Source organism: Larimichthys crocea, chromosome XVII (genome assembly GCF_000972845.2).
Source record: "Larimichthys crocea isolate SSNF chromosome XVII, L_crocea_2.0, whole genome shotgun sequence".
Taxonomy (NCBI): domain Eukaryota; kingdom Metazoa; phylum Chordata; class Actinopteri; family Sciaenidae; genus Larimichthys; species Larimichthys crocea.
This window is the reverse complement of record NC_040027.1, coordinates 13,852,029-13,867,604: the sequence shown is the minus strand read 5'-3', so window position 1 is coordinate 13,867,604 and position 15,576 is coordinate 13,852,029. Positions and strand designations below refer to the sequence as shown.

Genomic DNA, 15,576 nt, shown 5'->3' with positions numbered 1-15,576 from the left:
CGAGGTCACGTGTTTTGCTGTAAATAACACTGTCAGTGTCAAACAAAGAGACGAGGCTGCACTTTGCCCCCCCGCACTCTTGCACTAGCGGCTAATGTAGATCAATTCGTCAGGCAGGACCAGGCGGCTCCATCCAGTGCGAACCTGAAGACAGATTAGCTAATGTCTCTGTGGGCCTGTTCATCATCCTCTGCCCACCTTAATGACAAATAAATCTCACAAGAGGTTATGGCTTCCCTCTCCCCCTCACTAGATGACTGTATAGATGTCTCCAAGTACTCGTTCACCATTCCAGAGCAGATTATACCCTCCCCGGAGAGACTTCATCCTCTGTTATTCTCTTGTCTTCCTGTTGTTATTTAAAACTGCCCATCTTCAGACGGCACCCTTGTATTCTATTGGTATCAGAGGAGGCAGCATCCTGCACAGCGCAGTATATTTAGTAGATGACCAATCCAAAATGTTTCACTCACGGCTACACCGATAACCCACACACAGCTACTAATTAATTTCTAGTTCATGTTATCTATTTTCCCAAAGTTAATGAGCTGTCCCCATTTACTGAATGACTAGTCACAGCCTAACTGCTGCTAAGTGGCACTGTAGGCAGGTGCAGAATTATAGCCTGCAACACAATTAGTACTGTATAATGAAGAAAGTTATGTAACGCAGCTTCATTGCCAAAGGTGCAAATTTTCAAAGGGACGTAATTAACAAGTGAAATACTCATTGTTTTTAGTCTTTTACAGCCCACACCTTTGGGTCTATTCTTGTTACAGCGTGAAGCAGCGACACACTATGATATTTTCCGGACAATGAAATGTGCCACAACACCATGAGAGAGTTGATGAGGTGTTGTAAGTTAGTGCTGAATACCGGTCCGTTGACAGCATAGACTGCACAATGAAAAATGGACATCTGTGGCCTCACCCCAAATGTTTCTGAAGAGCCGTTGTGAAGAAAAAATGGGCAAATATCCTGGAGCCTGGTTACTGAATCCAGCTGCCTGTGACAACACCTACCTGTCACCTAACTTTAAAACAAACTTTTTTTTACCATAAAATAATGATTAAAAATCAATTTCAAAATCATTTTGATGCTACACTGACATGTAATCAGGTGAACAGTGTCTCTGTCATTCCCACTCTGCACCCTGCACATCTGTTTCTGCACTATGTAACTTTGGGCTCCAGGGTACGATCACCCACAAGAAGTATGTAACACTTAACTAAGTCACACACCACCAACTTTTTCCACTGAAAAATTGATCATATATTATGAAAAAATAAAAAGGTTTTCCGGTTTCCCTCTGATGTTCTCTGGCCGCTCCGCCTCAACTCTCTGTAATTTACTTGGCGCTTGTGATCAGTCAAGTGCCAAACAACACAAGACATAGCAGCCAGCTAATATTACTGACTAGTCCAACAGCAAGAAGCCCAGCTCGGCGTCTGTCTTTTAGCCTTTTATTTCACAAAGCTCTCACCAACGACTAAAAGACAGTCGCAGATTAACTCGTCTGGCGGCTTCTTGCTCAGTCACTCTCTATTTTCTCTTTCTCAGTAAACGTCTTCTTCAGCCTCTTCGCCTCTGATATTAGAGGCTGCTGAGCCTGATTACATTGCCAGCTCCGGTTCTGGCATGACACAGGTTCTGCTCACCCTGTCTGCATTCCCCGGCCCTGAAAACTTCATCTTCCTGGTGGTCCAAATCACCATCAGAACACTAACACAGTAGTTTTGGGCGCAGAGTGTAAAGGACAGAGACACCATTTACCCGATTACAAGTCAGTCTCGAATGAAAACGATTTTAAGTTTTTTGTTTCATGACAAATAAGTTACACAGTGTTGCTTTAAGCTTTATATGGAGGCTTACTTTACCTTACAGCCCCATGTACACCTCTTCACCATGTGGGGAAGTCAAAAGCTTCACAGACCTGCTGTGCGTAGTTACACTTTCTATGATTGACCATTCACTGTTCAGGGATGTCTAATCAGGCTTCTTTTCACAGACACAGTTAATAACTATAGCCACCAAATGTAGAATTATAGTGATTATACTAAAAACCAGAAGTCAGAAGTACAAGCTAAATATCTGTGAGGTGAGATTATTACTAAATGCTGTAAAGAAAGGCTTTTTAATGAGTAGTCTCCAACTTTAATGTGACTTTCACATGAGGACTCATGACTCACATGATATCCTGCTAATGTTTTCTTTGTAGATTTGACGGAGAGAGAGGGTTGCGGATCGACATGTTCCCGCTGGTCATCTTTTAATAACTACACAGCTGGTCATGATGTCACAGACGTCTAAATGAGACGTTTATAATTTCAACTTTGAAAGACACAAGGTGAAAACCATCAGAAAATCAATATGTGCACAAGGGGAAATGATCTTCAACAACATGCACCTGCGCCGACCTCCTCATTCACTGCACTCTATGAACGTCACTACTTCCTGCTGAACATAAATCCCTAATGCGAATAAGTTGCGTTTGAGCCTAATTCATAGGAAACAGGGTTATGCAGCAGCGTTCCTTTATATAATGAAGTATGTACGGTACTGTAGATCACATTTGTGATCTAAATTAGATGAAACCTTCTTTGTGCCGGTGGTATTCTCTTTTGGAAACAGTGTAATGAGCCAGTTTATCTGTCCAATGGGATCACAAAAGAGTTTTTCTTCCTCTTCTGTCTGTTTTTCTTTTTACATAATGACTGCTGTGGAACTCTGATAATGTAAGATCGTATTATTAGCGCAGAACTTATGCATCTTCTTTTCGGGAGTGACCTGATAAAACCTTTTGAGCTTCCTGTGGTCATTACCGATCTCTATTAATTAGACAGAGTGATGTATTCATATGAATATGAATGTCATGTGAATACACTCTGTTTGGGAAAGAAACTCAGGTCAGAGAACCGAGAAGCAGGGTTGATTTTCTCCAATTAATTTCTTGTCTCTGTGGCTGCTCCTCGGGTCAAAATACATCCTGCTGCAGGAGCTGACATTATTACCTGACAGCTTACACACAATGAGTCGTTAACTCACCCGTGAGAGTTTATTTGAAGTGTTTCTGGTGCCTGCGTGGCATGAAATGGGTGCTGATTATAGCGTGATTTACAGAAATGTACAAATGAGAATAAAAGATATTGTCAAATATTACACTCAGATCTTTAAAGTTGTTTGTCTGGGTTTTATTTTTAGAGGTTTTTATGCGGTGGATCTATGCAGTTTGCTCACCAGGTATTGTGTGGTTATGAATATAGTGCTTTTAAGCTGCCTCAGCAGGGACTCTCCAGAAGTGTTCTCTAGTGTGCCATCTGTTAGCACGTGAACTGAACGCTGGAACGGAGACTGGCAGGTGGAAAAAATAAAAATAAAAAAAATCTCGCTGTGGACTTAATTGGCTGAGACATGACGACTCCAAAGACAGGTAATGTAGAATGATGGAGGAGCTCTTGGCTATGTAAATGTGAACGCTCATGGCAGCAGTGTGTCGCAGCTGTCACACAGCCGGTTTAAAGGTTCAAGTTTTAAAATGACACTTTTTAAACGCTGAGCGTGAAATCCTTGAGAGCTGCAAAGATTGGGAAAAACCAGAGGTATTCCAGCGTCAGTGGAGCTGGCAGATCGGGGATGAGGTAGTGAGGAAAAGGAAATGCATTCTTACAATCTGGTGTGCATGCACTGTGAGGGCTGTGTTGATGTGACACTGCAGGCTGTGAAATTTAGTTGAAAATCTGCGTGTTGGACCTTTTCTGACTTTCTTGTTTGGGGCAATTGTTGGCTAAGTGTTGCATATTTGTATTTATATGACTGAGGCTGGCTGACACGACAATGCTCAGAGAGACACAGCACTGACATTGTAAACGGTAAATGGACTGTACTTAAATAGCACCTTTCTAGTCTTCCAACTACTCAAAGCACTTTTACACTGCATGTCACATTCACCCATTCATACACTGCTCATCAGAAGGGCACTCATCACATTCACACACCAATAGCAATTTAGGGTTGAGCTCAAGGACACTTCAACATACAGACGTTTTTTATTTTATATATGTAATAGTATTCCTCGAAAACCTGGAAATAGACTTTGATGTGCAATGTGAAAGTTGTAGAGAATTATCACCAACTCTGCAGTCCCCCTCAGCTCCGAAGAGTCTGAAAAGTATTTTAGCATATTTCAGCTATTTGTTTTCATTTTCCCAGTTTGCAGTTTTTCTATTTTTGTTCACTTAGCTGAATTCAAGTCTCCAGCAGTAGCAGACATCTGCATTCAGTTTCAATTTTATTTATGTAGCGCCAAATCATCTCCTGACAATTTCCACTCAGTGGAACAGCTCTGTTGAACCCACTTAGGTAGTGAACATTTTAACATTTGTCTAACCGGTAAACATTTTAGAAAATTTAACAGCTAAAGAGTGAAATAATGAGACACGTTTAGCACCAGCCATGAAAACCTGTGTTTGTGCAGTCAGTGAAACCGTTTGATATTTTTCATTGGTTTACATGGATTGTAGGTGGATATTTTTTATATACAGGAAATGATTCTAACAACATCAGAGCCTCGACTCTCCTGTTTATGTCCACCTCAGGTGGTAAACCATCAATATCAAGGCGGTCCTACAGCATAATCCAGGTTAAAGGCCACTTGATGCCACTGGATGTGCAGTCTGTGCAGTCTCTCAGTTCAGCTCGTCATCCATTTATGCTCCTTCAATCTATCCTGCATACGTGTTGTAACAAAACAAACGGTGATTAAATCAGTAGTTTATAAAGTAAGGCAGCCCGCCACAGCTTATAATTTTAGTCTGTTAGCTCCTCGCTAGCTGTATTGATTCAGCCAGTGTCAATCCCTATTCTCCTTCTGATGGACACCATTGTTTGGCTTCAGGTTTTGGCCTTTTGAATTTGTGGAATTTTGTTCTACCTTCAGGTTAGGTAGAAAACATCAGGATCTTGGGAAGGACGTAGACCACCACAGCGCTTCATCTCGGGCCAATCAGGGATAGAAGCACTGCCGGTTTATCAGTTAATTGCATTCATCTGGCACCTCAGATATAATTCAGTTCATGATTAGTTGCTAACCAGCAGGGATAAGTGGGTTTGAGAACCAGTGGACGATCCTGCACTTCCCCTGATGTTCTTCTGACATGCAGCAATGTCTAATAGTATGCTGTGTTATGGTGCTTGTCTGTTGCACAAATCATTAACAGGAGTTATAATTGATGCATTCAAGAGAACACTTGAAGGTGTTTTATGACAGCAGTTTATGTGATGAAGACTAATGTGAGATCATTATTAACAACCCCAGCTCCCTGAGGACTGCTTCGCACAGCAACTACTCGCTCTTCAAAAGGATTCAGAACAAACAAAGTCTCATTGATCAAACTTTACTTTGGCCGTCTTTGATTTACAAACGAGGCAGGTATGGTGCCGAAATGAAAGTCAATAATTATTTTTGCTCTCTCTTTTCCCCCCCACAGTTAAACCAACTGTTATAGACGTTGGCATATTTGTGAACAGCATCGGACCGGTGTCATCAATAAATATGGTGAGTCGATCCTCTTCATTAAGGTTATTATCTTATTGTTTTGTTTGCACAAATTCCACAATGCACATTGATGCTTTTGTATTGACCACGAGGTCTTTGTGAAGATGAAGTCTTTGTTGTGAGAATAGATGACCAAGGAAAACAAGTTCAATTATTAGCAAATATTGTCTTGCAAGCAAGTATGCAAAGAAGCAGTCAGCAGTGAGCTGAGCTTCTTAACCGTCAACCACTCTTGTTTGTGGATGGTATGGAAGTGGGGTTTTTTATCCTCGATTTGATGATCTATGGAGGTATATCTTCTTAAAATCATGTGCAACAAAACAGCAAGTCAATAATTTAATCTAAAAATTGGCAAAGACGTGGATCATCAACGGACCTGAAGTGGGCTGAATGATGCCTGGGTGTTCAGTTAAAGGAGCCATGCTGTTAATTCTGCATAACTTTGAACCTTGATATAAATTTGAACAGGTGAGTTATATAAAAATTCACCCTCAGTACAGTTGTCATGAGCAGGGAAATATGGTATAGAGTAGAAAACAGTTTTTTGTACCAGGCTGTAAACATGTTTATTTCTGCTGTGAAGTTGGACATTTGAACATAGAGACTTATGAAGATTGACTCATTCTGTAGCCAGCCTCAAGTGGTCATTTGAGGAACTGCAGGTTATGGCACTTCTGCATTGGCTTCACTTCATAGCCACAGTGGTGGTCCCATCCTGATTAGTTTCACTCGTGTCTTGTTGTTTTGTTAAACTTTTGTTAGCTTTTGTGTTTGGTGTCAATTTGTTGTGTCACATTTATCTCTGTCTTTTGTTTTTGTGCTTTAGGATCTTTGTTTTTCTGGACCTAACCTTTTCTTCTGGATTTTTTTTACCCTTACCCATCCTTGTAAGCTTTGTGTTCTTAAATTATTTTTGGACCGCACAAACTGTCTCCTGTACCGTTGGGCCTTGTCTCAAGTAACCTTGCTTGCACAACCGTAACATAACTGATGTTACTAAAAAAGACAATGTCTCTGGTTCTGCTGTTTTGTTTTTGATAAGATTTTTACCAACCGTCATAGGTGTGCTTTGACCTCAGATGTAGTCACACGTTTAATAACTGTCCAGCAAAATTGTACTTACTGATAAACTGATTATCTTACTGATATGACAGATGTGAGAGTCTCTGGATTCTGGTTTAAATAGCCTGACCAACTCTTCAAATGGTATTTTGATTGTCCTATTCTGTGGCCTTAAGATACATGCATTTAAATGGACTGATGTTCTTTTTATGAGACACTGGTGTTCGTATCAGGGGCTGGTAAAGGTTGTCTCCCAGAGGTGTGACTTTATATTTCTTTTTTAAAATCACAGCTCACAAGAGTTTATGAGCCTACAGCAGGAGAGGCTTTAACCTAGTAGATGAGAGGAGGGAAGGGAGTGGAGAGGCAGATCAGAGAGGGATGAATGAGTCTAGGATGGATATAGAAATGGAAGGAAAGCACTGAAATTGGTAAGAGATGGGGGAACGGCAAGAGATTTTAGGATACTTAGAGTTGAGTGTGTGTGAAGAACGGTCAAGGGGGGGAGAGTTATGGGTTTTAGAAAAGGATATAGAGTATTGACGGTCAGACGGACAGGCTGAGGGGGAATAGAGACATACTTTAAAGTTATGTCTAACAGATAAAGCATTTTCTTCTAGAACCAAACCCACCAAGACGTGAATCTATAAACCTTTTATGTTGAACTTATTAAGATATGTGGTAGTAAACATGAAGCTGTAACTGTTGATAAGCAACGTTTGGCCAATATTGATCCTTTTAATAAGGTCAGCAAATGTGCCTGAAATGCTGGGTGAGGTTAGTTGACACTTTGGTAGCTTGGAAACAGAAGGGATGCACCAACATACAAGCAACTTTGCATAGAAATTGGTATTTTTGCAATTTATTGCCTCCAATTTCAGAGTGCAATTCAGTCACTCTCTCCTTTTCTCTTCCTAGCTTCCTTTGTCAACATCCCCTTCGGTCTTCTCATCTATGTCATTATGTCCATAGAGGCTGCTAAGCCTGGTTACATTGTCTGCATGTCCAGCTCCGGTTCTGGCATGACACTGGCTCCGCTCACCCTGTCTGCATTTCCCCGGGCCCTGGGCCTAAAAACCTCCTCTTCCTGGGGATTTAAAACATCTGTGGTACAAACACTAACACTTCCGGTGTTCTGAACTCACAGTCCAGGTAGCCCTGAGACACCACTGACCTTATTATTCTTCATTGTAGCTTCAAAATCATTTGAAGGCTGTTGTTTTAAGGTAGAAAAGTTACATAATGCTGCTTTGAATGTAAGGTTTTCACCGAGCATTGTTGTGAAACGACATAACAAACAAATAGGCATCATGGAGGCTTAGAAAGTCTGTTGAAAGCTTTGTACGACCAAAAATACCTCTGAGCTCTTTCAAATAACATACAGTACAGGTAGCGTGTACTGCTGTTCAGACACTGTATTGCAGGAGTTTGTAGACCTTGAGAGAGAGTGGCAGACTATCCACAGTGGAAGCAGAGCATTGTTGAAGGAACTGAGGATGGTTGCGTCAAAAGGACAGACAGACAAACATTTCAATTGTGACATAAGGAAATATAACTAGTCTGAGAGTCGTGAGAGTCGGTAAATTAAAGACCTTCTGTTTCCTGTCTACCACTCTGCTCCATTCCCCTATTCGGTCACTCTCCTTTTGTCTTCCTAGCTCTGTCAACGTCACCTCCAGTCTTTGCTCCTTGGTCATTAGAGGCTGCTGAGTCCAGTTACATTTGCCCATCTCAGGTTCTGGCACGACATCGGCTCTGCTCCCCATCTGCATAACAGGAGCTTTGGTTCACAGCAGTTGCATGCAGGTGTTTTCATGAATAAGGATACATATCTTGTCCCAGCTTTAAATAGAGTTTAACCTGTGTCTAACCTAACATTTACAACATTATTGTTGTCAATCAAGCATTCTGCAAATGCCCACACAGTCTGAAGAGGTCTAATCAGCTAAATCAAGTGAAAACACCTGTGTGCCCGTACAACTTGCTGTCATTATAGGCACCTCAGTGGCTTTGAGTGAACAGTTGAGAAATGTTCAGACCTTAGTGACTTCAAATTTCAAAAAATAACATAACCACTTTATAATCGGACATCAGCCTTTTCACCTGAACCTGATCTGACTCTTGTGTTCGCAGAACATCTACTGGTTTAACAAGCTGAAAGCCACATATTGTCAGTAAAAAGAATAAATTGTGCTCACGCAGACCAAATGACAAAGTCTTTATGTGCTTTATGTTGTCATTCCTGGAATATTCAGCGTGCATACATGCGAGACAGTTATTTGCTTCAATTTGAATTACTGCTAAATGTTTAGAGCATATTCGGTGCCACTACAGTGAGCACTCAAGCACCCCCCTCTGTGTGTCAAGCTAATTTTAAGCCCCATTGTCAGAGAGGAATTCATATACAGTATCAGTTGTCATACTTGTATTGTTTCTAATTGCAATGCAGTGTATAATTTGGGGTGTCATGACTTCTCCAGGAGACAGATGGTGATTAATTCCCTTCGCTTTGGAATAAACTCAAAAGAAATTAGGAAACAATTTTCACATCACAAAAGTACAATCAAAGAGAAAACTATTGATTGAATTTCAAGTTAGAAACTCTAAAGAAATGGACTGATTAATGTTCATTAGCCCACAAAAGTGTTGTACCAGGTCTTTTGACGTCAAGATGGCACTACTGAGCTTTTTCATACATGGGAAAATCACTGATATTGTACCGTTCTTCAACAAAAGATGGCATAATTTGATACCCAACTGGCTAAAACAGCAAGTGAGCGATCAACCCATCAATTTCTTTTCTTCTATTTATTCATAAATCTGATTTGCACCACTTACTGATGCATTCAGGACAGATGGGTTATGTAATCCTACTAGCATAATTTGGGCCTTTACCAGAGTCTTCACTTGGAGGTGCCTAGAATATCTGCATTTTCAACATCAAGACATTTTGAGTGTGCCTGACTCTGGCCCTGTTGCCTCCATACATTATTATTGACACAGCAAATTCAGTATTAATACAACAAGCTGTGTCGTCATTGCCTTTTTAATGGACTCTTATGGACTCTTATTTTGAAAGACTTTTATCTTGTCTGTGTGTGTGTGTGTGTGTGTGTGTGTGTGCATGCGTGCGTGCGTGCGTGCGTGCGTGCGTGCCTGTGTTTGTGTCTGCGAGAGAGAAGGATAAAACGGCCGACATTAAAACTGTAGTCTTGATAGTCATTGATATCATACAGAGACTTCAATAAAGTTGGTCAAAAGCATGCTTGAGGTTGCTAAGCAACCTGGGTCAGCTGCAGGCCAAAGTAATTAGGCACAGGTGCGCGCACAAACTCTGTGTCTCTCCCCTGAGACACACAAAAAAATCTCTAAATGAAGCCCCTCGAAGGTGGCCAAAAATGCCAAAAGGGTGTGTGGCAAACCAAAAGCCGTAATGACCATCGCATCCTCATCTTGTGGACAATATTCTTGCCGATTTTTAGGCGAAAATTGTATAAACTTTGGCCTCGGGAGTTAGAGAAAGAACAGGTGCTCCTTGCTCCTTTTGGAAATTTCTCTTCTCAAATTAACATGGGAGTAGATTAGGCAGTAGATGCTGGTGCATCTTTGTGTCTGACCCCAAAACTATAAAAATGACAGCATCAGCAGTATTATCACTGCGACCGCCTCAAATTTTCCTACGTTTTGAGTGGTAATCATGTCTGTAGAGTGACATTTGCAGCCTCAATCGCAGTTTACAAATTTATTTTTCAACGAATATTCCTCCCTCTCCACTCCAGCAATGATGTCACGCACTCTAGCTCTTGAACATTCTTCCAATACACACCCATTAATTTTTTTGCCATGATTTTTGCCGATTTATTGGCAAACTGTTTGGTGAAATGATTAGAAAAGTCATAACAGTCGATTCCTGGCTGAGCCACACGTTTTGATACCTTTTTTGTGTATGTGCGGGAGGATTAGCGTGCCAAAAAAAGGTCTCTTTCAGAAACACTGAATAATAAAATTAGGTATGGGGAATAATAGATAGTGTGCTCTTTCAGGCATACTCAATCAGGAAGCATCTTAATTAGTGACACCCAAACGACAAAAGCAGTACCAGGAAAACCAAAAGTCAACACTGACTTCTTAATGTTAGTTACTTATGCAGCTTTTGTGCCTAAATTTAAATGAACTGTGACTATTTAAACAAAGAAAAAAGACTTGTTACTCTCTATATAGCTGGGAAACATTGAGCGAAAACACACAAAACAAACATTTCTTCATGTTTTTGGTGCAAACAGCTTTTAGTTGGCTAAATCTGCTGAGGAAATGCCAGACCTAATAAATTACCTCTAAAGCCTGTCAGAAGGAAGCAAGTCTTCCTCTTGATAGACAATGTACTGTGTGTAATGTTCTTGCTGCTATAAACAGTGAGGCCAGGAGAAGAGGCAAGGCAATTATGTACTACATGCAGAAGAAGAAAAACCACAAAATATTCTGTGCAAGTTTTCTATGAAGAACACTGGTTGTACTTTTAGTATTTTAAAATCTCATGGTAGCAGTAGATGTATGCAGTGATGAAACAAAAAGATTATTTTTATGTGATTATTTTAGTGTCTTATCAAGTTAATTTTACTGTAGAACATTTTCCAAAGCTGTAAAGGTTAATACTGAATCCTAGATCAAGGGACGGAGCATGAATTCAATCAAAAGCTGGATGTGAAGGACAAACTGAAAGTCCTCCCCACTTGTTCAAATTTATCCAAACATTTCACAGTTTATGATAAGGACGTTTACCCTTTAAACAACTGCAAAGGGATAAAAACACATATGCGTTAAGATGAACGTTTAGCAGACCCAGAGTAAAAACGCAGCCATGAGACTAAATTCAGTTTAAATAGTTTATTGGTAACAGGGGCGAATGCGCAGTGGCAGTTGGAGATCTTGCTGAGAGGGAGCGCTCGTGCAGAGCTGGTGGTGGAAAGAATCCAAAAACTAGAATGGAGACGAGACAAGGCACAAAGGGACGAGTTTCAAAAAGATGCACAAAGTTGTGTTTGTTACCACATGGGCGACTGAACGATCTGGTGGTTCAGCCAGTCTTTTATACTCCACGGGTTGATTGGATGATGAGGAGCAGGTGGTGATGTGATGAGGCAGGTCAGAGGAAGGAAAGTGAAAACAAGGAGAAACACTGGGAACTCGGAGGCAGACATTTGCATCATAACAATATATGAGCTTTAACATTTAACAAAATAAACACAAATACTTGATGGACAACTGAAATAGTGCACCAGAAGAAATCAGCTAAACATGATCTGATGAAAATATGTGAGCAAAAACGATGAAAGTAAGTGAGTAATACTCACCAAGAGAGTAACACTCCCAACACCCAAAATGACTGAAACCTTTTGGACAAATTCACATGAAAAGTTGCTTTGATGACTACGCTAAAAAGTAAGTATGCCAGAGTAGAAGGCGTTTTAGCCTAGTGTAGTTCATTTACCATTTTAATCTTACACACTGGAATACTTGTGCAGAAGGAAAACAGCAGGAATTTCCTACAGTAAGCAACACTGATCAGCCAAAAAACATTATTACCACCTGCCTAATATTGTGTAGGTCCCTGTTATGCAGTCAAAACAGCCCTGACCCATTGAGGCATGGACTCTGATAGACCTCTGAAGGTGTGCTGTGGTATCTGGCACCAAGATGTTAGCAGCAGATCCTTTAAATCCTTTAAGGTGCGAGGTAGGACCTCTATAGATCGGACGTGTTTGGCCAGGACATCCCGCAGATGCTCAGTTGGATTGAGATCTGGGGAAATATGGAGGCCAAGAAAGAAAAGAAAACATGACTCACCAGACCAGGCCACCCTCTTCCAATGCTCCTTGTTCCAGCTCTGATGCTCATGTGCCCGTTGTTGGCGCTTTCGGCAGTGGACATGTATCAGCATGGGCTCCCTGACAGCTACACAGCCCCATATGCAACCAACTGTGCTGCACTGTGTGTTCTGGCACTTTTCTATGAGAACCAGCATGAACTTTTTCAGCTATATGAACTACAATAGTTCGTCTATTGGATCAGACCACTCAGGCCAGCCTTCCCTTCTTACGTGCCTCAATGACACTGTCACCACTTCTCGTTCCTTGGACCACTTTTGATTGGACCACTTTTGATGGGAACACCCCACCAGAACTGCAGTTTTGGAGATGTTCTGACCCAGTTGTTTACATTACATTACATTACAATTTGGCCCTATAGTCAAAGATGCTGAAATCCTGACGCTTGCCCATTTTTCCTGCTTCCAACATCAACTTTGAGGACAAAATGTTCACTTGCTGCTTGATATATCCCACCCACTGACAGATGCTGTGATAACAAGATAATCAGTGTTACTCACTTCACCCACTCGCTCACTTTTTTAGGGTTTTTCTATGCTAAAGTTGCTTTTTAATGCTAACACTATACTAACATTATTTGTGTGTGAGGGGGCAACCTGTGCCACTGAGCGATGTTTCGGGCCACACGTTTCTCACTGAAAACTCTGTGTGTCACGTTGGCTAGCCAGGGCTGACAAGTTGTTGCCATAAAGTTTTGAAAAGGCAAGGACACGTGCTGCCTACAAATGTGCCAGATTTTGACTGGTTTCCAGCAAGTTGCTTCATTTCTGAATTCTGAAAGTGTCCATAATTAAGCTATCATGACACTGTGGAAAAGTGTTTTTTCTACCCCCTGCTGCACACACACACACACACACACACATACTGGATTGTCTGCAAATGGGAAACCCGTCTTTCCGACCTTGATTTCCACTTCATTAAGCGCAGCGACGGCAAAGCACACCTTGAATGACCCGTTCAGAAGAAATAATAAGCTGGGCTATGTTTTAATAAGCAATAAACAATATGGTACTTTGCACAAGGCAGCCTCTTTGTAATTATAAAGAAGCTATTTTTATACTTGTGGGTCATGCAGTGTCCAAGGCAACCTGGTGTCATCCAGGAATTCCTGCCAAAACGAAAGCCAGTGCCAGTGGGGTCCCTAATGCTATCACACACTGGATATCCAGAGAAATACAATATTCATGCCAGTTCATTTCCCACTATGTAAGCGAGCTGCTGGCAGGACTACTGCAACATCCTTGGTACTGTGGTTTTCTTTAGCTCCCAGCACATATTAATTTGTAATGTTCCTGAAATTTGCAGCTTACTGTAATTGTTTGGCTCATACCTGCTGTGATAGAAAATTGCCTTGAAACTTTTTTTTTTCTTCACTTCATAAAAAGTATTTTCTTCAATAGGTCGGTCAGCTGGTTTAAATTAGTTACAGGATGGTTCAGATGCAAGAAGAAGAAAAGTAGGTTTTCACTTAATAAGTGATGCATCTCATTTTTTCATTTTTCAGGCTGGAAGATTTGGGTAATGAAGTCATCAGCATGATGATCATATAATGAGGCTCTTGGTAACGCCACAAACAGAACAGATCTCAGTGGAATATTATTATGCTGCTAGTGTGGTTCAATCAGCATGTAATGAATCTGAATATGAAACTATTTTTCCTGTCTTACCACGTTCACTTTCATGATACCTGTGTGACCACGGAGCGTCAACAGTACCTGATCTGCAGAACCATGGCTTCATTTTGAACTGTTTTGTACTGCATACTGTTTTTATGAGCAGATGTACTGTACTATCACCACTCCACCACCAACTATCAAAGCTACTAGGGACTTTTAGAGGGACTAATGTTCTGCCACAAAGGAACTGCTCACTGAAAGACGTTTGTTGCATCGTACAGTCCATGCAATCAAATTAAAGATTTTCCGTATTAACATACGTGCTTGAAAAAGCAGATCACTCCAGGTGGAAGATGAAAGTTTGTCTCCTTTTGCCAAGAGACCCATAGCAGCCTCTAATGAGGACACAAGGAGAGACGTGAAGCCAACAAAAAAAGCATGACAAGACGTCTCATAGCACAGGACAGATACAGCGTGTGCTGTATGCCTTTTGCTGCATAATCATAAAGTGCCAGCTTCACACTGCGGAGCATGAGCCGTATGATTTGCCCTAGTTTACAGTATCTAGTGCAGTGACCGGGACTTTAATTTTTGGAAATGAGCTATTAAACTTAAACAGAATGATGTTTGTTTGACTCAGATATTCAAGAGTTAATGTTCGGACTATTTCATATCAGAAAATGGGTGGTTTTTACCTTGAACTGCAGGACGAGAAGAAGACTGTGTTAAAAAGAGATTAAGTGCTTTTTTCGGTTTGGTTTAAAAAGTAGCGGAGAGCTGAAAAATGGATGGGTTATTTTCCAAGTCCTTGAGTTTTGCAGTCAGGTCAGAAATAAAACTACAACATCTGCAGGGAAAAACTTACATGAATACAAGAGAGAGAAAGCTAAAAATGTTGTTTTTGTTCAGCATGTTGGAGTATCTTGTACAAAAAGCTTGAAAATCTAATTTAGGTTTCTTGGTATCATTTTATACATGTATAAAAGAGCATAAAAGGGAACATTGGTAATGAGACTGTACTGTTACACCTGCATTCTGTACATATACAGAATGTACTGATCATCCTACCCAGCTCAGACAACATAATATGGATGGTTCATCCATAAAACTCTCAAAAAATCATTAATAATATCTTATTTGCATAAAGGGACAGGAAGGTCAGTGGCATATGCCTCTGCTCTCTTTTTACAGAAATGAAAAGCTGCGCCACTGCAGCCGGTGGTGTCATCATGGTAGGTGGGGTTTTTTCCTTTTTTTCCAGGCTGCTTCACATTCCAGCTGTTTATCCGGAGCCATTAGTCAGCCCGGTTGCTGTCTGATTTATATTCTGGTCATTTTTAAACACTGGGTAAACTGTGGCAGAGTAATTCCCCAACGTATCAGAATCGACATTAAACCATGTGCAGATTTTCAATAATGACTAATATTCCCATTTGTCCACATGATTTAAAAACTGATG

At 40.8% G+C, this 15,576-nt stretch overlaps 1 protein-coding gene across 1 annotated transcript in view; it reads left to right on the top strand.

The window, feature by feature from the left end:
* gabrg3 (gamma-aminobutyric acid type A receptor subunit gamma3) overlaps positions 1–15,576 on the top strand; it is a 49,343-nt gene that overhangs the window by 10,326 nt on the left and 23,441 nt on the right. Inside the window, exon 3 of the mRNA XM_019273083.2 lies at positions 5,487–5,554. Within this exon, the coding sequence (XP_019128628.1) occupies positions 5,487–5,554 (68 nt within the window). The remainder of the gene's footprint in view (positions 1–5,486; positions 5,555–15,576) is intronic.